The 24,574-nt window shown below is 37.9% G+C and overlaps 1 protein-coding gene across 1 annotated transcript; it reads left to right on the forward strand.

Moving 5' to 3' along the window:
- Positions 1-690: 690 nt before the first annotated feature.
- PM20D2 (peptidase M20 domain containing 2) lies at positions 691-23,334 on the forward strand. The gene is made up of 7 exons (XM_008517907.2): positions 691-1,322; positions 3,457-3,605; positions 5,762-5,904; positions 7,164-7,318; positions 16,507-16,642; positions 17,737-17,844; positions 18,078-23,334. The coding sequence occupies exons 1-7, from the start codon at positions 867-869 to the stop codon at positions 18,230-18,232; spliced, it is 1,302 nt and encodes a 433-aa protein (XP_008516129.2). The 5' UTR covers positions 691-866; the 3' UTR covers positions 18,233-23,334.
- The last annotated feature ends 1,240 nt before the right edge of the window (positions 23,335-24,574 follow it).

The raw sequence follows: 24,574 nt of genomic DNA on the forward strand, positions 1-24,574 counted from the left end.
ATTAAAAACGAAATTAGTCGTATAGTCTCTTTCAAAATGTTACGATTCAAAACAAACATCCAAATTGACAAAAGTTTGAATATTTATGACCATAAATCTTTTAACTCTTTGGTTTGGGCTTTTTAAAAAATCCTTTTTTAATTCTTAGTTCTACTCTACTCAAATAGGCTATAACAGAAGAGCTAATACGTATCGAGTATATTACTTGCTTTCTTCCAGGGGCTGTTACGGACATTGGTAAATTTTGATTCTAATGAGAACACTGTGTATAGTGGTTGCCCCTTTTAGGTAATACAGCAACCTCAAGGAGAGGAAAGTGAGGGCAGCACCGAAGATTGACATATACAGAGTTTATAGACCAGTGTTCTTCGTACAACGTTTATATTGACATCCAGTTTTATGAATTAAAAATCTTGTATAACTTACTAGTATTACTAGAAAGGAAAGCAGCGTTTTTCAGAGGACTATGTTCCATTTTATCTGTCTCTGATGCCTATTAACCAATAAAACCGTGCTCATTCTGCTGCTGTGGGAAATAAGCAATACGGAAGAGTGATAATGACTTTAGAGCATAACTCAGCCGTCAGGACAGCTAAGGAGAAGGCAGACAGACCACAAACCTCTGGACCCGGCGCTCCCCCGCGCGCTCCCCGCCCCCGCCCGGAGCGCGTGCCCGCTGCCGGAGGGGCTGGAGGCGGGGCCCCGGGCTCGGGGGCGGGTCTCGCGGGAGCTGCGGAGCCGGCCTGCCCGCACCGCTGGGGTTCTCGGCGACTCCGGGCGCTTGCGCAGGCGCGGTGGGCCGCTAGGAGGGGGCGACAAAGCCGGCGAGTGAGCGGAGCGCTGTCCTGTCGCGGGTTCTGAGCGCTATGAAACCCGGAGAGGAGCGGCCCGTGGAGGGCGGCGTCTGCGCCGTTGTGTCCGAGCTGGAGCTGCTGAAGCTGCGCGCCGCGGAGCGCATCGACGAGGCGGCCGAGCGCCTGGGGGCCCTGAGCCGCGCCATCTGGAGCGAGCCCGAGCTGGCCTACGAGGAGCACCGTGCCCACCGCGCGCTGACGTGCTTCTTCGAGCGCGAGCCCCCGGCCGCCTCGTGGGCGGTGCAGGCGCACTACCAGCTGGCCACGGCCTTCCGCGCCGAGTGGGAGCCGCCGGGGGCCGGGGCGGCGTCGCGCCCGCTGCACCTGGGCTTCCTCTGCGAGTACGACGCGCTGCCCGGCATCGGGCACGCCTGCGGCCACAATCTGATCGCCGAGGTCGGGGCGGCGGCCGCGCTGGGCGTGAAGGGGGCTCTGGAGGGCCTCCGCGGGCCGCCTCCGCCGGTGAAGGTGAGGTGGGGCCCGGGCGCGGGACTCGGTCCCCTGTCCAGCCGGCACCGACCAGGGAAGCAGGACGCGGTGCCTCCCGCGCGCCTCTGTCCCCTCCTGCCTCCGGGGGGGTGTCAGGGACCGCGCGGTTCGTCCGGCCCTCGCCTTTGCCAGAAGGCAGAACCCCTGGATAAAAATCAGTAGTTCTCGAGTTGCCCACCTAGCGGCGTTTTGCAGATTTTCGTTTTTTGTTCCCTCGTCTGTAGGTTGTAAACAATTGAGCGGACTCTCCCTTAGGAGAGAATTTAGTACCAAGCCTGGTTTTCATTACGGCTTATTTTTGGTAACAGGGGCAACTGCAATTTGCTGATAAGGTGGTGCAGTCTCTGGAGGAGGTGCTTATTGTTGGGAAATCTACAGCCTTTCTTTTGAGGCGCCAAAGAATCGTTTCTTTTGTGGCAGTCATAGGAGCTTTTGTGATTCGAATCACTGGTATTTGCATAGGAATTCTTCAGTCGTAAGAACTACCAAACCTCTAGAAGTATACAAATAAGGAGAAGGGAATGAGCATTTACTACATGGACGAGTTGATCCTTAATTCTAAATGTCTATTTCATGATTTTAATATCTCGGTTCTGTAAACGGAGAAATGTTTCTATTTGTCATAGGGCAAGTTTAATTTTGTGTTACTCTGTTTTTCCAGATGGTATATTCTTCATTCTGTGAGCTAAGATTCAGTCATCACCATTCAGGTTAAGGGGAAGACTAATGTTTTATTTTAATATTTTTTTTAGCCCACTTTTTCCAATGTCAGTAACCTTTCTCATTTATCCTAACAGTTCCATCTTTTGTGACTTTTTCTCTTTAGCTGCCTTCTCTTCTCTGCCTCTGGGGGCCTGATTTTGCATCTGGTTAGGTTTTCGTTTGTTTCGGGTGGGCGGGGGTCCTTTGCCATTGCATGAAGCCCTGAGACATCGAGCTTTAAGCGGGTTTATGAAAGTTTCGCAGAAGTCAGCAAGATTTAACTTGAGAAGTCACCAAATTTAGCGAGTCAAGGGTTAAGATTAAAAAGCAGCTTAATTTATGAGTGTGGGTGCTTGATAACTTCTAAAGAAAGCTAGCCTTGCGAAAATGTACACACTTCTAATTTCTAATGGTAATGCTCAGTTTTAGCCAGATTATCCATCCTATCTGAATATGGAGTTTATGTTGATTCCCTTTGGAAGCCGGGACTTTTTCCAACTTGTTTCATTGTGTTCTTATACCTGATCTTGAAAGTATATTAGTTGTTTATAGATAATTTTTCTTTGCTTTTAAACATTGTTTGAAGAAGTTATGCTTAAATATCAAAGTGAAATGTTTATTCTGTAAAGTTCTCTTTTGTTTAATTAGGTGTTTGGTGACCAATAAATCTGCCTGGTTGAACTGGTGGAATCGAATTAGTAAGTTTGTGTAATAGTTGGCCATTTCTGTCTGTGGTATTAAGATTTGTTTAATGCTCTTCATAAAGGATTAGTGAGTTAAGACTTTTTAATGCGGTAGCTCAGTAAGGAATCAGAGTTCAGGCCTGAAGGTCAGGACGTCTCATTCCAGCTCTGCCTGAAGACTTGCTCTGTGACCTGGGGCAGGGCCTTCACTCTCTGCCTCAAGACCACCCCCCCTAAAATGATGATGCAGATCGCCCACCTACCTCACAGGGTTGTTGTGAGGATAACTAATAAGTAACTGGAAAGTTCCTTACCAGTCAAGTGCTTATGAGTAATTATAATTATACATATACTATAAAATTAGTCAAGAAGAAGCTTTAAGAAATAAGTCCTAAAGAACAGTGAGGAGCTTGTATGTAGTATTAATCTTTTTTCATCTTTGCCATGAATTATATAAAATTGAGTTATAGTATTAGGAAACGTTTCCTGTAGTAGCTTTAGTACATGCCTTACACCAAATTGGTATAATCATGTAAATTAAAATTTGTGATTAATTTAGCACCGTAGACTCATGCCGACTACAGCATTAAAATGTCAGAGAACAAAACCTCTCTCCGTAGTTTAAGGACTTTAATGAATGTTGTGAATACATGTGCAAAGGAACCTGTCTGATGTTTTCCTACTAGGATTTGTTGTTGTTTTGCCCTGACACAGGTATTTCCTTCTAGGTAGTTGTCCTGGGAACCCCTGCAGAAGAAGATGGTGGTGGCAAAATTGATTTAATTGAAGCAGGGGCTTTTAAAAATCTTGATGTTGTTTTTATGGCCCATCCATCCCAAGAGAATGCTGCTTACCTACCTGATGCGGCTGAGCATGAGTAAGCAATCAACTTGAAATAAACTTCTTAGTGGAAAACAGACTGTTAGAACACTTTTAGGTCTTCACTGGAGACTAAAAGCCCATATTTATACTTTTAAAAGGTAAATTGAAAGATAATGTTGTAATGTCTTACTTGATTTCCGTTGAATGACATATTTGGTAAGCCTCTTCTAATTGAGATTTTATTTTAGATGGTCTTCATAACTGGACTATATTAAAATTTTTAAAAATCTTTAAAATCTATTGAGTGTTTGCACTTTGGCCTCAGGGGTGAAAACCTTAGAGATTAGGAATGCCTTCTGCAGGCAGGCTTCCCAGCCCAGTAGCCTTCTAGGACTTAGGGTTCGGCTCCTTGGCCTTGACCCTGCAGTTAGCCCAGCTGACCTCAGGCCATTTCTTATGTCTAGTTTCTTAGATTTTTCACTGGCCATCCTTGAAGATGTAAAAGAGAACAAGAACAAAAAGTAAATTTTAAAAAAATTGCTAAAATCCTAAAACTCTTTAACAATAAAAAAAGGTAAAGCACTCTGTCCCTATTGACCCCCTTTTCCACATCCAGTCTCTTCTCTAGAGGTATAGATCCTTCCAGGACTTCTTGGATATATTTATAGATGTAAGTAGGTACATGTATCAATTAAATTTTCAAGGAGGATTCCTCCCGGAAGTAGTCTACTAAATATATTGTTGGCCTGGCTCTTGCTTTTTAAAATTAAACAATATGTTGTGAAAATCATTCCCTATCAGTTCGTTTAAAATAATGCTTTTTAAGTCTAAAATAGTAATACTGATAACAAAACAACCATTAACACTTCTTTTCAGGTTTGTTGTGCTTTAATGGTACGTAGATTGAACCCTGGAAGAAATGGTGCTAGAGCTGTTTTCATAAAGAACATCCTTTCCCATTTTATAATATTTATCACCAGTTTTGTTAAAATTCCAGTTTCAAAGTGATAGTGATACTGTATATATCAAGGAAATAACAAGTATCCTAAAATCTTAAAAATGTATTTGGATGCTTTTACTTGTCTTTATTTTGCTAACAGAATGTTTGGAATCCGTCAAGAAATGTGAGCATTCCAAGGACTCCTGAGTCCAGCTCATTTAAAAAAATAAGTCTAGATTGGCTTTTTAATTAAATTATTAATTTACATTTTATTAATTACATTTAAATTAATGTGGTGCTATTAATCAGTTAGGCTTCAAAAATGTTATCTAAGCAAGTCATCTTTAGAAATAAGTATTTAATGTGCAATTCTTTCTCGAAACCTTACTGTTTTTCATTATGTCTGAGTAGTTAGATTAAGGTATTAGTGACACAGGTATTTTGGAACATAAATAAAATATTGGTGAGGAGCAACTGACTTAATGCTAGAGTATCTTATAATATTGTGAGTATAATCTGATTTTCAGAGGTTGTTTTAACCCGTTTTAAATGTCACTTCCCCAGGCTGGCCTGGTGGCACAGCACTTAAGTTCACGTACTCCGCTTCCTTGGCATGGGGTTCACTGATTTGGATCCTGGACACGGACGTATGTGCTACTTATCAAGCCATGCTGTGGCAGGCGTCCCACATATAAAATAGAGGAAGATGGGCATGGATGTTAACTCAGGGCCAGTCTTCCTCAGGAAAAAAAAAATAGAGGAGTCTTGGCAGTGGATGTTAGGTCAGGGCTAACCTTCCTTAAAAAAGAAAATACATAGATAGATGTCACCTCCTTTCTGTCTTTCCTTGACCTTCCTCCTCCCTTAAGACAGAATCATCTGAGTTTTTGCAGACTTTTGGTACGGAACTACCACAATGTGGTATAGAAGGAGACAGGAGCCATCTTTTTTATAATTCCAGCACCTAATACAGTATTACATGTTGACTTGAATTGAATTGTGAACAAATTTAATTTGTACAGGAGATCGATTGAGCAAAGTTCTCTTTTTCTCTCTTTTTTTGGAATACCTTCTTTGTGTCAGTCACTATATTGCATAGTAATAAACTATAAGGTACATAAATTGCTATATTGTTACTACAGATGATTTGCAAATAAGAATTCCAGCAGCGTGAATGAATTTTGAATAATAGTTGTAATTCTGATTACTTGGATTTTTCTTACTTTAGTGGTGTTGAAGAAAGTAATTCCAAATGATGTTTTATTTTTTAGTGTGACTGTGAAATACTATGGAAAAGCGTCTCATGCTGCTGCTTATCCCTGGGAAGGAGTGAATGCATTGGATGCTGCTGTTCTCGCCTACAACAATCTGTCTGTGTTAAGACAGCAACTGAAACCAACCTGGAGAGCTCACGGTAGGAATGTCAAATACCTTGTATAATAGATGATGCTGAATATGTTTCAGTGCAATATTTGATTTAAAAATAATTTGGAAACATTTTATGTACTTCATAATGAGTATTCTGAGAATTTTAAACATTTTCGGAAATTCATGTGATAGAATACTAGGATGTTTGTCTATGTGGGTAAGAAGACAGTTAAGATTATTTATACATAAATGGGATGGTCATTCTGAGTATTAGAAAGAATGGTTTTATGTAAGGACCTACATTCTTTCTGTGGGTATTTGAAAGTGGGAACTTGATTTTCCGGTTACGCTCATTGTCTCTTAATGATAACAAAATTTTACCATTTCCTCAATTTTAAAAAAACCATCTTTTTAAACTATGTGTATCACCTTAATATAAATACAATAATAAAGTACTGTCTTGAAGGTACAAATTAATTTTTTTAGTTTAGTTTCTTATGATTTGGGAAATTATTATACTTTAATATCTGTTCTTTACCTGGTTTTGCTATAGCCTGAAATTAATTTGTAATTGCACTTTTACCAATTTCCCAGCTTCGTTTCTTTAAAAAGAATAAACAAGAATATGTAAAAATATTATTTTTTTAAGGCCGGTCGTACTAAAAAATTAGATTTTGCTTATCTATTTTAGTTATTACTTTGCATGGATAAATCTTCCTTCTCAGTGTAGTTCCAAATAAATGCATTTGTTTTGACAGTCGATAGTACTGAGTGATCTTTGACCTGCATTGGTTTCTTGTTGGCATGAATATTATTTTCCCAGAGCCAAATGTCATTTAAAATATTCATGGGACTCTTGAGGTATGAGGGTAATTATAGAACCTAGTACCATTGGGTTTTTTTTTTTTCCTGTGTCAAAAATTATCAAAATGTATAACTGTAATAAAGGCTACTGAAATAAAAGTCTTTTCTAGAAGGCTTAAGATAGGTATAAAAGGTTCTGACGGTTTCTTTATAGTGAGGAATCATAATTTCTTAACATTATGTAAATTCCTTAGAATAAAGTATAATAAAGTATCCATATAGGCAGTTATTTATTTTTGCTATTGGCCAGAAAATACCACCCTGTGTATAGCAACTTTTGTTGTACGACACGTCAGAATCTTTGGTGTATCTGTGAAGCTAAGTAGTTTAAATTATTTTTCTTTATGGACATATTGGCTGAAAAACTATGGGTGTATTTAAGCTTAAAGAAATGGTCTCCAAGCTCCAAACTCAATTCCAGTAATTTGGTTCTTTTTATAGGTATAATAAAAAATGGTGGTGTAAAACCTAATATCATTCCCTCTTATTCGGAATTAATCTATTACTTCCGTGCACCCTCAATGAAAGAACTTCGAGTTTTGACCAAAAAGGCAGAAGAGTGCTTCAGAGCTGCAGCGTTGGCCACCGGGTGCACGGTAAGAACTTTTGAGAGTTAATCTAAGTTTTAATCAGAGGTATACATGTGGGCTGGGGTGGTGAGTATTAAGTAGATGAGAACCTAACTTGCCTCTTTTTCATTTGGTGATCTTGCCCTGGGGGGAGCCTGTAGTCCAGTTGGAGAGACAAGCTCTGGATCCGGGCCTCTGTGCCTCACTGATTCTGTAACTTTTGGAAACGTTATTTAATATCTCTGGGCCTCCATTTTCTCTTGACAGATGGAGATGATAATATAATCTATCTTAGGTTTCTTGTGAGAATTAAATGAAACAGGATTTCTGAGAGTTATAGGGCTTAGCCCTCGTACATACTCCTTACTTTCCTTCTGCCCTCATTAGCCTGGAGATGCGTGATTTATTCAGATGGTAGCAGTGATTCTCAGACAGTATGTGTTCAGTGTCCAAGGAGTAAGAAATTAAGCATTCATCTCTTATTTATTTGTGATTATAAACATAAATACTTTAAATATTTGGAAGATAAATACGTAAACTATTATCATTAACTAATGTCCCAGGGTATAATATTCCCTAAGATAAAGTTCATAGTTATTGAATTTAAGTCTATATTTTAAATAGTCTTTTAATAATATATATATATTTTTACCTTTTATTATTTTATTGAGGTCACATTGGTTTACAACATGTAAATTTCATTGTACATCATTATATTTCGACTTCTGTATAGACTGCATTGTGTTCACCACCAAAAGTCTAGTTTCCATCCATCACCTTACACATGTGCCCCTTTACCCCTTACCTCCCCCTACTCGCTTCCCTTCTGGTAACCACCAGTCTGTTCTCCTTGATGATCTGTGTGTTTATCTTCCACCTATGAGTGAAATCATACGGTATGTGTCTTTCTCTTATTTGTGTTTGTCTGACTTGTTTTGCTTTAGCATAATACTCTCAAGGTCTATCCATATTATTGCAAATGGCACGATTTTGTCTTTTTTGTGGTAGAGTAGTATTTCATTTTATATGTATACCACGTCTTTATCCATTTTTCTGTTGATGAGCGCTTGGATTGTTTCCGTATCTTGGCTGTTGTGAGTAAGACTGCAGTGAACACAGGGCTGTATATATATTTTCAATTAGAGTTTTCATGATCTTTGGATAAATACCTAGAAATGAAATAACTGGATCATGTATTTTTAATTTTTTGAGAACTCTCCTTACTGTTTTCCATAGTGACTGCCCAGTTTACATTTCCACCAGCAGTGCATGAGGGTTCCCTTTTCTCCACATCCTCTCCAACACTTCTTATTTCTTGTCCTTTTAATAATAGCCATTCTGACAGGTGTGAGGTGATATTTCCTTGTAGTTTTTATTTGCATTTCCCTAATAATTAATGATGTTGAACATCTTTTCATGTGCCTATTTGCCATCTGTATGTCGTCTTTGGAAAAATGTCTGTTCATATCCTCTGCCCATTTTTTTGATCAGGTTGTTCATTATTTGTTATTGAGTTGTATGAGTTCTTTATATATTTTGGAGTTTAACCCCTTATTCGATATATGATTTGCAAAAATTTTCTCCCCATTGGTGGGTTGTCTTTTTATTTTGTTGATGGTTTCCTTTGCCTTGCAGAAGATTTTTAGTTTGATATAGTCGTATTTGTTTATTTTTTCTTTTGTTTCCCTTGCCTGAGGAGATGTGGTATTTAAAAAGATACTACTAAGACTGATGTCAAAGAGTGTACTCCCCATGTTTTCTTCTAGGAGTTTTAAGGTTGCGGGTCTTACATTCAAGTCTTTAATCCATTTTGAGTTAATTTTTGTGTATGGTATAAAATAATGATTTACTTTCATTTTTTCGTATATGGCTGCCTAGTTTTCCCAACACCATTTATTCAAGAGGGTTTCCTTTCTCCACTGTATGATCTTGGCTCCTTTGTCGCAGATTAACTGTCCATAGATATGTGGTTTTATTCCTGGGCTCTTAATTCTGTTCCACTGATCTGTGTGTCTGTTTTTGTGCCAGTACCATGCTGTTTCGGTTACTATAGCTTTGTAGTATATTTTGAATTCATGTGATGCCTCCAGCTTTGTTCTTTTTTTCTCAGGATTCCTTTGGCTGTTTGGGTTCTTTTGTCATTCCATATAAGTTTTAGGATTCTTTGTTCTATTTCTTTGAAAAATGTCATTGGGCTTCTGATTGGGATTCCATTAAATCTATAGATTGCATTAGGTAATATGGACATTTTAACTATGTTTATTGTTCCAATTCATGAGCACAGAATATCTTTCCATTTCTTTATGTCTTTGATTTGTTTCAATAGTGTCTTATTTTCAGTGTATAGGTCTTTTATCTCCTTGGTTAAATTTATTCCTAGATATTTTATTCTTTTTGTTGCAATTGTAAATGGGATTGTGTTCTTGCCTTCTCTTTCTGCTAGTTTGTTGTTAGTGTATAGAAATGCGACTGATTTTTGTATGTTGATTGTGTACTCTGCCACTTTACTGTATTCGTTATTTCTAATAGTTTTTTGGTAGATTATTTAAGGCTTTGTATATATAAAATCATGTCATCTGCAAATAGTGACAGTTTTACTTCTTCCTTTCCAATTTGGATTCCTTTAATGTCTTTTTGCTGCCTAACCGCTTTGGCTAGGACTTGCAATACTATGTTGAATAAGAGTGGTGACAGTGGGCATCCTTGTCTTGTTCCTGTTCTTAAGGGGATAGTTTCGGTTTTTCACCATTGAGTATGATGTTGGCTGTGGGTTTGTCATAAATGGGCTTTGTTATGTTGAGGTACTTTCCTTCCATACCCATTTTATTGAGTTTTTATTGTAAATGGATATTGGATCTTGTCAAATGCTTTCTCTGCATCTATTGAGATGATCATGTAATCTTTATTCCTCATTGTGTTAATGTGGTATATTGCATCGATTGATTTGGAGATGTTGAACCATTCCTGCATCCCTAGAATAAATCTCACTTCACTCTGCTGTGTGATCCTTTTAATGTATTGCATTCAATTTGCTAATGTTTTATTGAGGATTTTTGCATCTGTGTTCATCAGTGATAGTGACCTGTAATTTTCCTTTTTTGTTTTGTCCTTTTCTGCTTTCAGTATAAGGGTAATGTTGTAACCTTGTAAAATGAATTAGGGAGCATTCCTTCCTAGAAGAGTTTGAGAAAGATAGGTGTTAGGTCTTCTTTGAATGTTTGGTAGAACTCACCGGAGAAGCCATCTGGTCCTGGACTTTTACTTTTTGGGAGATTTTTGATTACTGGTTTAGTCTCTTTACTTGTGACTGGTCTGTTTAGATTCTGTTTCTTCTTGATTCAGTTTTGTGAAATTGTATGATTCTGAGAATTTATCCGTTTCTTCTAGATAACCTAATTTGTTGGCATACAGGTTTCATATAGCTTTTCATAGTATTGTCTTATAATCCTTCTTATTTCTGTGGTGTCCATTGTAATTTCTCCTCTCTCATTTCTGATTTTACTTATTTGAGCCTTCTCTCTTTTTCTTAGTGAGTCTGGCTTAATGGTTTGTCAATTCTGTTTATCTTTTCAAAGAACCAGCTCTTAGTTTCATTGATCCTTTCTGTTGTTTTTTTAGTTTCTATTTCATTTACTTCTCTGATTTTTATTATTTTCTTCCTTCTTCGGACTTTGAGCTTTGTTCTTCTTTTCTAGTTCTTTTAGTATAGTCTTAGATTATTTGGGATTTTTCTTGTTTCTTAGGTAGGCCTGTATTACTATAAACTTCCCTCTTAATACCACTTCTGCTGCATAAGTTTTGGAATATTGTTTTCATTTGTCTCCGGGTATTTTTTGATTTCTCTTTTGATCCAATAGTTGTTCAGTAGCATGTTTTTTCGTCTCCACATATTTGTGACTTTTCAGCTTTCTTCTTGTAGTTGATTTCTAGTTTCATATCATTGTGGTCAGAAGAGATGCTTGATATGATTTCAACCTTCTTAAATTTATTGAGGCTTGTTTTGTTTCCCAGCATATGGTCTGTCTTTGAGAATGTTCCATGTGCACTTGGGAAGAATATCTGTTCTGCTGCTTTTGGATGGAATGTTCTATATATATCTATTTAAGGTCCATCTGGTCTGGTGTTTCATTTAAGGCCATCATTACCTTGTTTACTTTCTTTCTGGATGATCTATCCATTGATGTAAGTGGGGTGTTAAAGTTCCGTACTATTATTGTGTTGCTGTCATTTTCTCCTTTTAGGTCTGTTAATAGTTACTTTATATACTTTGGTGCTCCTATGTTAGGTGCATATATATTGTTAAGTGTTATGTCTTCTTGGTGGAATGTTCTTTTTATCATTATATAATGTCCATCTTTGTCTTCTATTATCTTTTCAACTTGAAGTGTGTTTTGTCTAATATACGTGTGGCAAGACCTGCTCTCTTTTCCTTGCCATTTGCTTGGAGTATTATCTTCCATCCCTTCACTCTGAGCCTTTGTTTGTTTTTAGAGCTAAGATGAGTCTCCTGGAGGCAGCATATTGTTGGGTCTTGTTTTTTAATCCATCCAGCCACTCTGTGTTTTTTGATTGGAGAATTCAATCCGTTTACATTGAGTGATTATTGATATTTGAGGGTTCAATGCTACCATTTTATCTTTTTTTTTCTGGATACTGCATATTTCCATTGTTTCCTTTTCCTTGTATTTCTGTCTCTCATTTCCGTTTGGTGGTTTTCTGTAATATTTTTCTCAGTTTCCTCTTTATTTATGATTTGTGACTCTGCTCTGATTTTTTGTTTTGTGGTTATCATGAGGTTTGTATAAAAGATCTCATAGATACGATATTCCTTTTTCCGCTGATAGCATCTTATCTCCTTTACCCTATACAGGTTTTGTCTTTTTCTTCTTTCACTTCTGTTTTTGTTATCACAAATTATCCATTTTTTTTTTTATTGTGAGTTTGTTACCAAATTGAAGTGGTTATAGTTTTTTTTGTTTTTGTTTGTGAGGAAGATTAGTGCAGAGTGAACATCTGTGCCAGTCTTCCTCCATTTTATGTGGGATGCCTTCACAGCGTGGCGTGATGAGTGGTGCTAGGTCCGCACCCGGGATGTGAACCTGCGAACCCCAGGCTGCCAAAGTAGAGCGCACGAACTTAACCACTACGCCCAGGCCAGCCCCTGAAGTGGTTATAGTTATTTTTGATGCTTTCTTTTCCTTTAGCCTTTGTGTTATTATTGTTTGCTAACCTGTTCAGATAGAGAGCTGCAGTTTTCTGATTTAGTCAATTTGTCACCTTGCTCAAAGCTGTGTAAACGTTTGCCTTTTTTGTTTCAGGTAGGAGAGTTCCTTTCAACATTTCTTGTAAGGCAGGTCTGTGGTGATGAACTCCCTCAGCTTTTGTTTTTCTGGGAAAACTTTTATTTCTCCTTCATATCTGAAGGAGAACTTTACTGGATAGATTACTCTTGGCTGACAGTTTTTGTTTTTCAGTATTTTGAATATATCATTCCAGTCTCTCCTAGCCTGTAGAGTTCTTGCTGAGAAATTGCCGAAAGCCTGATGAGGGTTCCGTTGTTAGTTGTTTTCTTCTCTCTGGCTGCCGTTAATATTGTTTCTTTGTTGTTGACTTGTGACAGTTTTAATGTAATATGCCTTGGAGAAAGTCTTTTGCTTTGAGATAATTAGGAGTTCTGTTAGCTTCATGTACGTGTATATCCAGTTCCTTCCCTAGAAGGAAGTTCTCTGCTATTATTTCTTTGCATAAGCTCTCTGCTCCTTTCTCCCTCTCTTCTTCTTCTGGGACACCTATTATCCTAATTGAGTTGGATATTTTTCATAGAATTTCTTAATTTTTAAAAAATCTTAGTTCTCTCTCCTCTTCCACCTGAATCATTTCTAGGTTTCTATCTTCAAGCTCACTAATTCTCTCTTCCATATGGTCTGCTCTATTTTCAGTTCTTTTACTTTACTTTTTTACTTTTTGTTTTTTGGTTCCTTTTTTTTTTGAGATAACATTGGTTTATGACATTATATAAATTTCATGTGTACATCATTATATTTCAGTTTCTGTGTAGATTACATCGTGGTCACGTGAACCCAAAGACTAATTACCATCCCTCACCATACACATCTGCAAGTCACCCCTTTCACCCTCCTCACTCCCCTCTTCCCCTCTGGTAACCACCAATCCAGTCTCTGTCTCTATATGATTATTGTTGTTGTTATCTTCTATTATGAGCAAGATCATTTGGTATTTGACTTTCTCCTTCTGACTTATTTCGCTTAGCTTAATGCCCTCAAGGTCCATCCATGTTGCTGCAAATGGCAAGATTTCATCTTTTTCTTATGGCTGAGTAGTATTCCATTGTGTATATATACCACATCTTCTTTATCCATTCGTCCCTTGATGGGCACCTAGGTTGCTTCCAAGTCTTGGCTATTGGGAATAATGCTGCAGTGAACACATGGGTGCATGTATCTTTATGCATTCATGTTTTCGTGTTCTTTGGATAAATACCCAGCAGTGGAATAACTGGATCGTATGGCAGTTCTAGTCTTAATTTTTTGAGGAATTTCCATACTGTTTTTCATAGTGGCTGCACAGTTTGCAGTCGTACCACCAGTATATGAGACTTCTCTTTTCTCCACATCCTCTCCAGTAGTTGTTATGTCTTGTCTTATTAATTATAGCCATTCTGACAGGTGTGAGGTGATATCTCATTGTAGTTTTGATTTGCATTTTGCTTATAATTAGTGATGTTGACCATCTTTTCATGTGCCTGGTGGCCATCTGTATATCTTCTTTGGAAAAATGTCTGTTCAGATCTTTTGCCCAATTTTAATTGCATTTTAGTTTTTTTGTTGTTGAGATGTGTGAGTTCCTTATATATTTTGGATATTAACCCCTTATCAGATAGAAGGTTTGCAAATATCTTCTCCCAATTGTTAGGTTGTCTTTTTGTTTTGTTGATGGTTTCCTTTGCCATGCAGAATCTTTTAGTTTGATGTAGTCCCATTTGTTTATTCTTTCTTTTGTTTCCCTTGCCTGGACAGACATAGTACTTGAAAGTATTTCACCTCATTAGTTGTGTTCTTCATCTCCAGAATTTCTGTTTGGTTTTTTTTTTAGAGTTTAAATCTCTTTGGTAAAGTACTCTTTCTGTTCATTAATTTTATTCCTGAACTCATTGAGCTGTCTTTCTGAGTTTTCTTGTAATTCGCTGTGTTTTTTCATGACAACTATTTTGAATTCTCTCAGTCAGATTGTAATCTTCTGTGATTTCAAGTTTGGCTTCTAGAAAGTTGTTTTTTTTTCTGTTCTGCAGTGTTACTGCACTTCTTCACGGTACTTGATGAGTTGATCCTCTGCTGGCGTATTTGTGGTGGTAACCACCTTTCTTATTTGGATAAGGCTTTGGTTACTTTGATCTGAGCAGCTTCTGGTTGTATTTGAGAGCCTGCACTTTCTACTTCCACTGCCTCTGCTGGAGGCATCGTCAGTGCCCTCCTTGTGCTGCTTACGCCTCTGAGGTTGCTGGTGGCTTGCTGTTTGTGATGTTGCTGCAGTCTCAGATGTTGCCATCAGTGTCACCAAACTGCGAGCACTTCCAGGGTTGCCTTGTCTTGTGTCTTGTGTTCCTCCACTGGCTCTCTATGGGCTCTCCACAGCTTGATTTCTGCTTCCCCATGCACCACTTGTGCTGCTGCTCCTGGGTTATTGGGGGTGCTAGCAGCACCACTGCCAGAGGTCCTAGGTTCATGGGTGTCACTGTTGCTGCTAGGGGCCCAGTGTCTTGTATGTAGCTCCCACTGCTGGTGGAGCCAGTATTGGAGGTACGTCTCTGGGGGTTGGGTCATGAGTTCTGTTGTGGTTCCTGAAGCCTCAAGTTGCAGGTGCCACCTGCTACTGCTGGGGGAGGGGCAGGGGCTAAGCTGGGAACGTCATTGCTGATCTTCCAGCGTCTGATGGCTACCACACGCTGGTGTCCTTGGAAACCTCAGGTGAGGGCACACCACCCCTGCTGGGGAAATCCATGTTTTAGATGCTATCCATGCTTCTGGAAAGACCAGCACCACTACCAGGGGGGCTAGGGAGGCACTGAGTCAGCAGCTCTGCCTTGTGTCCTGAAGCCTCAGGACCTGTGGACCACTCACCACTGACAGGGAGCAGAGGGCAGGGGCTAAACTGCGAGTGCCATGTCTCCCCCTGCAGCCTCTGGTTGCTGGTGCACGCCAGTGTGAGGATCTGTGTTTTGGATCGCTGCTGCCTGGGGAGGGAGAAGGGACTGCTCCTGTAGCTCCACTGCCTCTGCAAGTCCAGTCCACCCACCTGCACGTGTGGATCTCTCAGGTGTTCTGCTGTGCTGTGCAGGGAATCCTTTGTTGGTCGGTGAATGTCTACAGGTTGTGGCTTAGAGGGGAGTGACAAGGGGAACAACTCACTGCCGTGATGCTGTTGATAATTTTTTATGTTTTGGCTGACTTATAACATCTGATTCGCTTGTCCTTGTTTCTGACTTAGATGTTACTAAGAATATAAGAAAAGTCATTTCTACCATTTTATAATTGGCTTTCACTAATGTTATAGATAAGTATTATCTTTGGTTTGTGGGAGTATTGCTCATTTTAATTTAAGCAAAACTAAATTTGTACATCCTTTTACCTGGGCGCATATCAATTTCTTCCATATCTTCATATACTGAAATTAATAAATAAGAAGCATAGTCAACCCTTCCTCATTGTGAATCTTCTTTCTCTCAGGATGTCTTTGTACCTCTCAGACCAGGCAGTGGTGTCAGTGCCAGTTTGTATATTGAACATTAGCAAGGCTTAATTTCTTTCTCTTAGGGTCTACAGCCTAGAGCAGTGTTCCTCATTGGGTGGTTTTTGGACCGTCTGCATCAGAATTACTTGGGGCTACTGGTTAACACTGAGATTCCTGAGCTCCGTCTACACCCTATTTAGGTGACTGAGGTTGAGACTCACTGACTAGTACAGCTAGGTGACATCGTGTGGTTTGGTGCATATATAACATAAAGGAGATCAGGTCCTGGGAACTCTCATTGTAGAAAATACAGATTTTTTTTTTAAGGTAGAAGGTCTGAGAGAGTTTGTATCCAGAAGGGAAAGTGCCCCCTCTTAAACCTTTTCTGCTAGAGAACTATTGCTGGTTTGAAAGTTAGTGAATTTGAGTTTTTCTATTTCAAAATGTGTTGTATAATTTTTTATTAGGTAGAAATTAAAGGTGGAACACATGATTATTACAATGTTCTTCCCAATAAGAGTCTATGGAAAGCTTATGTTGAAAATGGAAAAAAGCTGGGAATAGAATTCATTTCAGAAGATGCAATGTTGAAAGGCCCTTCAGGTAATTAAGTCCTTTCATCTATATTGTGCTATTTGAGGAAGGGAAATTCTGTCTGGTTAAATGGTTTTATTTAATAGCTTTGGAGGCAGGGAGATATTGCTGGTGTTTTTAACGACATTTCTCACAAACGTAATGGTGAGAGGAAGAAACTAATGCACTCTTCAGTGAATGCAGGGTGTCAGGTGAGCAGATTTGTTTTTAGAAATAGCCAACATACTTTTTGCTTTATAGTCTAAATATTTCTAGTGTTTAAATTTGCTTAGTTTTAATTTTTATATAAGCTACTTAAAGGGAAAATAGACTTTTAATTTATTCTAAGTCATCAATTAAGCAGGTTACTAAGTACTTAGTTATATGTGGACATTTTCAGTTTCTGAGGAGTAATAAACAACTATTAGAATTTATTTGTATTTTGTATAAATTGTAGAATTAATTTATTAGAATTGTAAGTGTATTGGGTGTTATTTTAGATTTTTTTTTTTTAAAACATTATTACTAATACATTTGCATGTTAGAAAGGTATCTCATAAAATATAATAATAGATGTCGATGAAGTAGACTCAAAAGGACTTGATAACAGTGGGGTGTTGATGTCATTGTTGAGATAAGGAGATTAAGAGAATAGCAGGTTTAGGGTATGGTGGATTGCTATAAATTATTAGGATGTTAATTTGAGGTGCTTATAGGATTTCTGAGGGGAGCTGTCCAGTAGTCTGTTGACTATGGAACCCACAATAGATGTCTGGGTTGGAGATTTAGGAGTTGTCAGTATCTGGAAGGTAATTGAAAACACGGGAGTCGATGAGGTTGCATAAGTACACAGGGAGAAGAAACCCAAGGATGAAACTCTGCGATCACCAGCACTTAGGAGACAGGCAAAGGAAGCAATCTAGAGAAGGAGATACAGAGCGTTCAGAAAGAAAGCTAGACAATCAGGAAAGCGTGGAGGCATGGAAGCCAAAGAAGTAGAGAATTTCTAGAAGGGAAGGAATAGTAAATCACGTCAGGTGCTATAGAGATTGAATAAGATGAAGATGGTCTGGTGTCTGTTGGACTAGCATTTAGAAATTCATGGATTGTCTTACCTCTCCAAGGATCTACTGATTTCGGAAATGTTTCTTTTGTGGTTCCTGGGATTCATCCATATTTTTACATTGGATCTAATGCCTTGAATCATACAGAACAATATACTGAAGCTGCAGGTAAGTGTTATTAGAAGTCAGTGTTTTGGTGTGTGCTCTCCTTTTGTGGTAGTAGCTGTCTTTCTAACTGTTTAGTTTAACCTACTATTATTTCAGTACCTAACATCACCTCAGAAGATACTCTCTTGTGGTGGGCAGTTGGAGAGGCAATTTAGATATTGAGAGCTAAGCTGAAAACTAGTCAATTAGTTTATGATAGGTGTGGAGTTATCTTTACTTTCTCTACCTTTTAGGATCACAAGAAGCTCAGTTCTACACTTTGCGTACCGCCAAAGCTCTGGCAATGACTGCACTAGATGTTATTTTTAAACCAGAATTGCTAGAAAGAATTAGAGAGGACTTTAAATTGAAACTTCAAGAAGAAGAGTTCTTCAATACAGTAGAATAAAAAGAAGATGTAGGAACCACTAATGGATCGTTAAGAAGAAGTGATGGTTTTTTTCTTTAATCTTTTTTAACGAAGGAGGAGGACATGCTTGTTTTTCAGTCTTAAAGAAGTCAAATTCTTCTGACCTGAAAAGTGAGGACGTGATGTGGAGAAAACACGTTACCTCATGTCTAAAATGAAAATTTTCACAAGTCTGTATTTGATGGAATCCTAATCTTTCAGGAGCTCGTATGTGATGACATTTCTTAAACAACCTGGGTGATACATGGTTTATCAGTGATGATACTTTATAAATTCATATGTTGTATAAGTGTATTTTAACAGATCCAAGACATTTCAAACCTTATATTCAGAATTGACATATGAGAGATTTTTTTGGTATAGGGTGGTAAAATTGTTCTATAAAGTACTTTTAAAATTTAAGTTCATTTTGGATATCTGACTATATCTGTTTTGGTTTAGAGAATCTCTTGATTGATAATAAAAGTAGGTTTTTAATCAGAAATGCTGTGGGAAACAACTAGAAACTCAGGTCCAAAGAATACACTTAGTTTTACCATTTGAAGGAAAATGAAAATGTTCTTTTTTTATATAATTAACTCTGAGAAGTGGCATTAAAGTGCTATTCCTAATTCCACATTAGCGTAATAGGAAAAATTACAGATGGATGGGATTCGACTCTTCCTGTAAGGTGTGTGCTTGGTAGCACAGTGTTCTAGACTTAACAAGAGAGGACGATGCCTGCTTTCTCGAATGTTAATGTCATGTAACTGGTCCCCTCTACCTAGCAGCCCTGTTTAGGTTTCTACCCAGAAGCCAGCCTGTCCAGCCTGTCTGGACAATAGTGTAGTTTACTGAGTGTAGGGGACAGAGTTCTAAGCTTCCTTAAGCCCTGTGCTAGCCCAATGTTAACTTAAAAGTATTGTAAGTTTTTCTTGCTTCTTATTTTAGTGTGAATTTCTTGAACATGATAAAAGAATGTAAAAAAAGTATCTGATAAAACAAATACTTTATGCTGTGAATGTAGTAAAGCTCCAGTATACTTTATTGTAAAGGAAGTCCTCAAATTTGAGTGTAAGCATTCCAAAAATGGAAGGGGAAGGAGAGAAAAGTGAGCGTTTGGCCTCTCTTCTGTAAGCAATCACTTGGGCCTCTGAGCCGTCAGTCAGCTCCCCGTTTGGAAACTTAGATTAGATCACTTATTCCTGTAGTCCTTTGAATTCTAATTCCCAGTCTATCTGAAATTATTTAAAGTTGAAAGAACAAGATGGGTGTTATTTTAGGAGAGTTAGAATGAGAATTGCTCCTCTTCTATATCAGGGGTCTGTGTGTGGCCGAATTTGGCAAGCAGCCTGATTTTGTGTGGATAGTGAGCTAAAAGTGATCTTTTTAAAGGGTTGTAGGAAAAAAAATCAGAAACCAGATCATGTGATCTGCAAAACCTAAAATATTTACTGGCTGGCCTTGTATAAAGAAAAGTTTGAATCCAGGCCTGATGGCCTAGTGGTTAAAGTTCAGCACTCTCGCAGCTTCAGTGGCCCGGGTTCATTTCCCGGTCGTGGAACCACACCACCCATCTGTCAGTAGCCATGCTGTGGTGGCAGCTCACATAGAAGAACTAGGACTTACGACTAGACTGTACAACCATGCACTGGGCTTTTGGGGAGGAAAAGAGAAAAAAAGTTCACCAGCCCCTGTTCTGTATAACAGTAAAATAAACCTGTTTCTCTGATATTCTTCGTATAATCACATCTTCTCCTAGGATAAAACTTCAAGCCTCTGCATTGAAAACATTGAGAAAGGGATTTAGCTGGCACTGTCCTGGTATTGACCGTTGTGATCAGATGTGGTTTGTCCTTATTGGGAGTTTTGGCGCTGTACAAGTTTGTTTTCCGTTAGCATTTACTTCCCTCTGGAATACAGCTACCCTGATGCCTTAGTCTGTCCCTGGTGCCAGCCAGTCTTCTAACTCTCCTCAGCTTTTAGAACTTGATCCTCTCTGACACCGTGTGTCTGATTATTGATAATCTCAGATAGTCGTGGTTGGTAATATTTTACAAACAGGAGAGGAATCAGCAAAGACTTCAGGCTGAGAACTGCATATGTCTGAGACCTCTGGTTCGTACAAATTGAATTAGTTTCCTAATTTTCAGTTTAATAAATTACTGAACTATGAGCTTTAAATTCCTCATGTAAATTCTGCACTCAAAGTAACTTTATTTTCTAAAGCTTTGATAAAATTCTAGAACAGCAATTGTTAACTGGCATCCTCACACACTAATATTCTCTGTCTTCTGTAATGTGTCCCAAGTTAGTTGTTACTCATACAGAGTATTTGTATTTTGCTTGTGATTAATTTACTTTTATAAAAAACGAACTAGAGACCATGTCAGGTTAGCATCCTATTGTTACTGATTCGCTTGCATTCTGATATGTGTTCTTGCGTGAGAGAGCAGGGTGTGGATTCCAGCTGGCCTGCAGAGAATGGATATAATCTGCACCCAGCACCGTCTGCCCCAGCTCAGTAGGAGGAACTAATATTGATGTGCCACTAAGACTCGCGTCACTTCTGAGTTTCTGTGATACTGCCCTTTCAGTTTTTGAAAAATTTGGTCAAAATGTTGGTTTACCCGTTGGAATATGTCATGGATTTATCGTGTCAGAAAAGAGATTGAGAAATAATGCTCTGCAGTCTATCTAGAAGTATGTTTTTTTTTTCAGATCCTACCTTGACATTTTACATTATTTTACTTCAACAGTTATTTAATATAATTTAGATTTTTTAAAAGTTGAGATTTTTAAAATCTTTTACTTTTTATATTCCAGTGAGTTAATTGAGCCATGTTACACTAAAAAGTGTAAATAAATACATAAATAAATGCAGGAGTCAAGTTCTCACACCCAGAGGAACCATCTATAGCTAATCTTCATTGTAATTCATTGAATTTAGGAGATTGCTTTCTTTGTAATTATAGTTTTTCCTTTTGGAACTGAGTTCTTTCTTTACCCTCATACTTCAACAGCATGTCTCCTAAATAATTGTGCTAAATTTTCATAAACATTTATACTTAGCTTAAATTACTGTTGTTGGTTGGTCCTCACATTTTGGATTAAATCTCCAAAGATTTTGAAAGATAAACAGGGAAGCTCCAGATAATAGGTGAACGGTGTCACTTTTAGATAAAGGTTATATTTAGTTCTTTATACTTAAAAGATGAGTATTTATTTTTAGGAGGTTGACAAGTGCATAGGACTTCTTAAAATTTATAGTTTTGTATCTTGTTTTAGAAGGGGGCGACTAAGTTTTTCTCCCAGAATTAGTTTAAAGGATGACGCTTTATCATCACTAAGATTCAGTGATTGTATGTTATTCCTCCACTAGACTGTATATTCTTTGAAGCCAGCATCTTTTCAATATGTTTAATTTCCTTCAGGTAAACGACTCATTTGAAAAGAAAAGGCCAAGATAAGTGTAAAAATTAAAATTGTATGACTTTAAAAAATACTGAATTAGTTTCTAACCTAAACTAGAAATATAAGTGGACCTGCTTGAGGTGTCTTTGTTTTATGGAAAATGCTTTTATTACATGCCTCTTTTGCAATCTTTCATTGTTCACACACTGAACTGAGAGCCTTTTCCTCAATATCAACTTTTGGCTATCTCTGTTAAATTAATAGACTTTAAAAGGTATAATCCGAATTAATGGTTTAAAGTTAATTACAGATTAAAAATGTTTCCTTTTTAGGGACTTAATTTTAAAAGCAGGCCTGAATGGGGCCTGTATAAAACCATCATGTCGTTCTGTTAGTTACTAAGTTGCTATATACCCTATAATAAGATTGAGTACAGCTAATACTTAGCTTGCCTTTTAAAAACTTTTGGACTGCTTTTCACTTTTAAAAACTATCCATATTTTATGAACTACTCAGGAAGTTTTTCCCTTATAATTGTTTCTTTCTGTAGCACTCACAAGGGCTGGGGCGTTTAAAATAAACTAGAACATTTTCATGTGTTTATGAATACTTGTATAAACTGGAAGTCTTTTGATTTCCCACAGTCCTGTGGACTGTTTGTTTATTGATACGTTGCGTTGATATTTTAACTGTTGTGATTTCAGCAGTTGAGGTCAGTGAACATTTGTTGAGGAGTGCCTACTTCTAAGCACTGGGGTAAGATGAAGAGTGAGGCGTGGTCCAGGCCCAAAAAGGCTTGTAGTTGGTGGTAAGTTCTCGTAAGATTTACTTAATCTGAGCAATGCTGGTATTGGGGGAGCATCCGAAAGCTACTGCCTTGGGAAGTTTCGAGGAAGTATTTCTAAAATATTTTAAAATACCTGAGTCACATCATTCTGTTTGAATAGAAGAAATTGAGGGGCTGGTCCTGTGGCCAAGTGGTTAACTTTGCACACTGTGCTTCGGCGGCCCAGGGTTTCGCTGGTTTCGGATCCTGGGCGCAGACCTAGAACCGCTCATCAAGCCACATGAGGCAGCGTCCCACACAGAGGAACTAGAAGGACCCACAACTAGAATATACAGCTATGTACTGGGGGGCTTTGGGGAGAAGGGGGTAAAAAAAAAAGATTGGCAACAGATGTTAGCTCAGCGCCGATCTTAAAAGAAAAAAGGTATGATTAAAAAAAGAAGAAACTGATATGAAAAGTCTTTTTTTAAAGAATTGTTGTCTAATTTTATAATACAATCTTTTCTAAAAATCTTTCTGATAGTTGTTTTTTATACATTTCTTACTTTTTACCTGAACCATCTCGTTAGTCTTCTGGAAAACGTTCTATGTGGTACTCGCCTTCAGACTATCAAAGTAAATTTTCATTGTAAAATAAATTGGTTATCTTTGTGCTAGCTAGCAACGCCTATATGGCTATAAGGTATGATAAACTGCTTTATTTTATTTTTGTACATACCTCAAGCATTTTGCAATCTAATTGCATAGTTGAGGATGGTACATTTTGATACTATGAAATTAATATTTTCAAGTACGCAGTCTCTACTACCATCAGACTTTAGTCGTTCTTTGTAATATTTTAGTAATACATATTAAAGTATGTATGAAAAAGCTAAAATTGTTAATAAATGTTTATTTCTTAGCAGTTGTCCTGTGGTTTTTTCAACAGATATATGGAGATATGGCAATATATGACGATAAAGCACAATTACCCAAATACACGGTGATATATTATACTTTTATTAATTCATCAGTATTACAGATGTTGATTTGCTCTTAAGCATTAAATATATTATTCATATAATGAGAACTTAAAAAGGACAGTTAACTACTTTTGTTTAAAAGTAGTCTCAGAAGCTGAAAAATGCCAATGCAAATTGTACGTGATAAGAGTTAGATACATAATTATAGTATTGAATTTTCTTTAAAAGAATTTTTTTTCAACTTGAGTACAAAGTAATTCCATGTAATTACTCAAATGCAGTAGAAGAGGTTTTTAGATTCTTATCAATGGCTAAATGGAATAAGTGTCTCATATGAGAAAAATTGTCGTGTCCACGTTTGTTTGTTTAAACTGGCTTTCCAATAGAGTCCAAATCTGTTTTTTTTCCAGTGATTAAAGTGTAAGATTAGCTTTGGTTAGTTCAGTTAATCAAAGCATCCAATCGCCTTAAAAAATAAACCTTAGACGTTTAAATTGAAGTGTCAGATCAGAGTCTTAAATAGACAGGAATCTTGTTTAGGTCGAAAACTAAGTAGACATTGCTCCGCTGGGTGACCAGTGAATTACATTTGAGAGAGTTTGAACTCTTAGCTATTTGTTGTGTCACTGATACCTGACACGGTATTTTATTTAGCTCAAAAGAGTGGAGAGGATGGAAAGCATTTCAAAAACTTCATGTTTTTCTGCTTGAGCTTATTTTATTCAAAGAACACCAAACCTTCTAAATCCAAGCATTGCTGCTGCCTGTAAATGATGTGGATTCAGGATTAACGATTGCTTCATGCCTGGTCATCTGGCTTGACACATTCTTGGAAGGAAGATCAGGTGTGTGGTACAAGAACCCTAAAGAGTGATATGACCTTAAGTACCTCTTGACTGTGAGTAGAGTTCAAGTTTGTTTAATGCTTGATAGATGGGAGGATCCCACCTTTGAAGAAGTAGACTTAGATGCGTTTGAAACCTAAAGCTTTAAATTACTGTCCAAGCCCCATTAATCTCTGAAAGTGGTGAGGGTACTGAATTATCATTCCACCGTAATGTTTCTTCAAAGATGGAGTGGTTACCCATAGCAGCTGTTTGGCAGACCTCCCATAGTTTTTGGAAGGCATTTAGCCTCTGCCCATACATCCCAAGTCACAAAACCCACTTGGGTGGGTTG

Source organism: Equus przewalskii, chromosome 9, assembly GCF_037783145.1.
Source record: "Equus przewalskii isolate Varuska chromosome 9, EquPr2, whole genome shotgun sequence".
Classification (NCBI taxonomy): domain Eukaryota; kingdom Metazoa; phylum Chordata; class Mammalia; order Perissodactyla; family Equidae; genus Equus; species Equus przewalskii.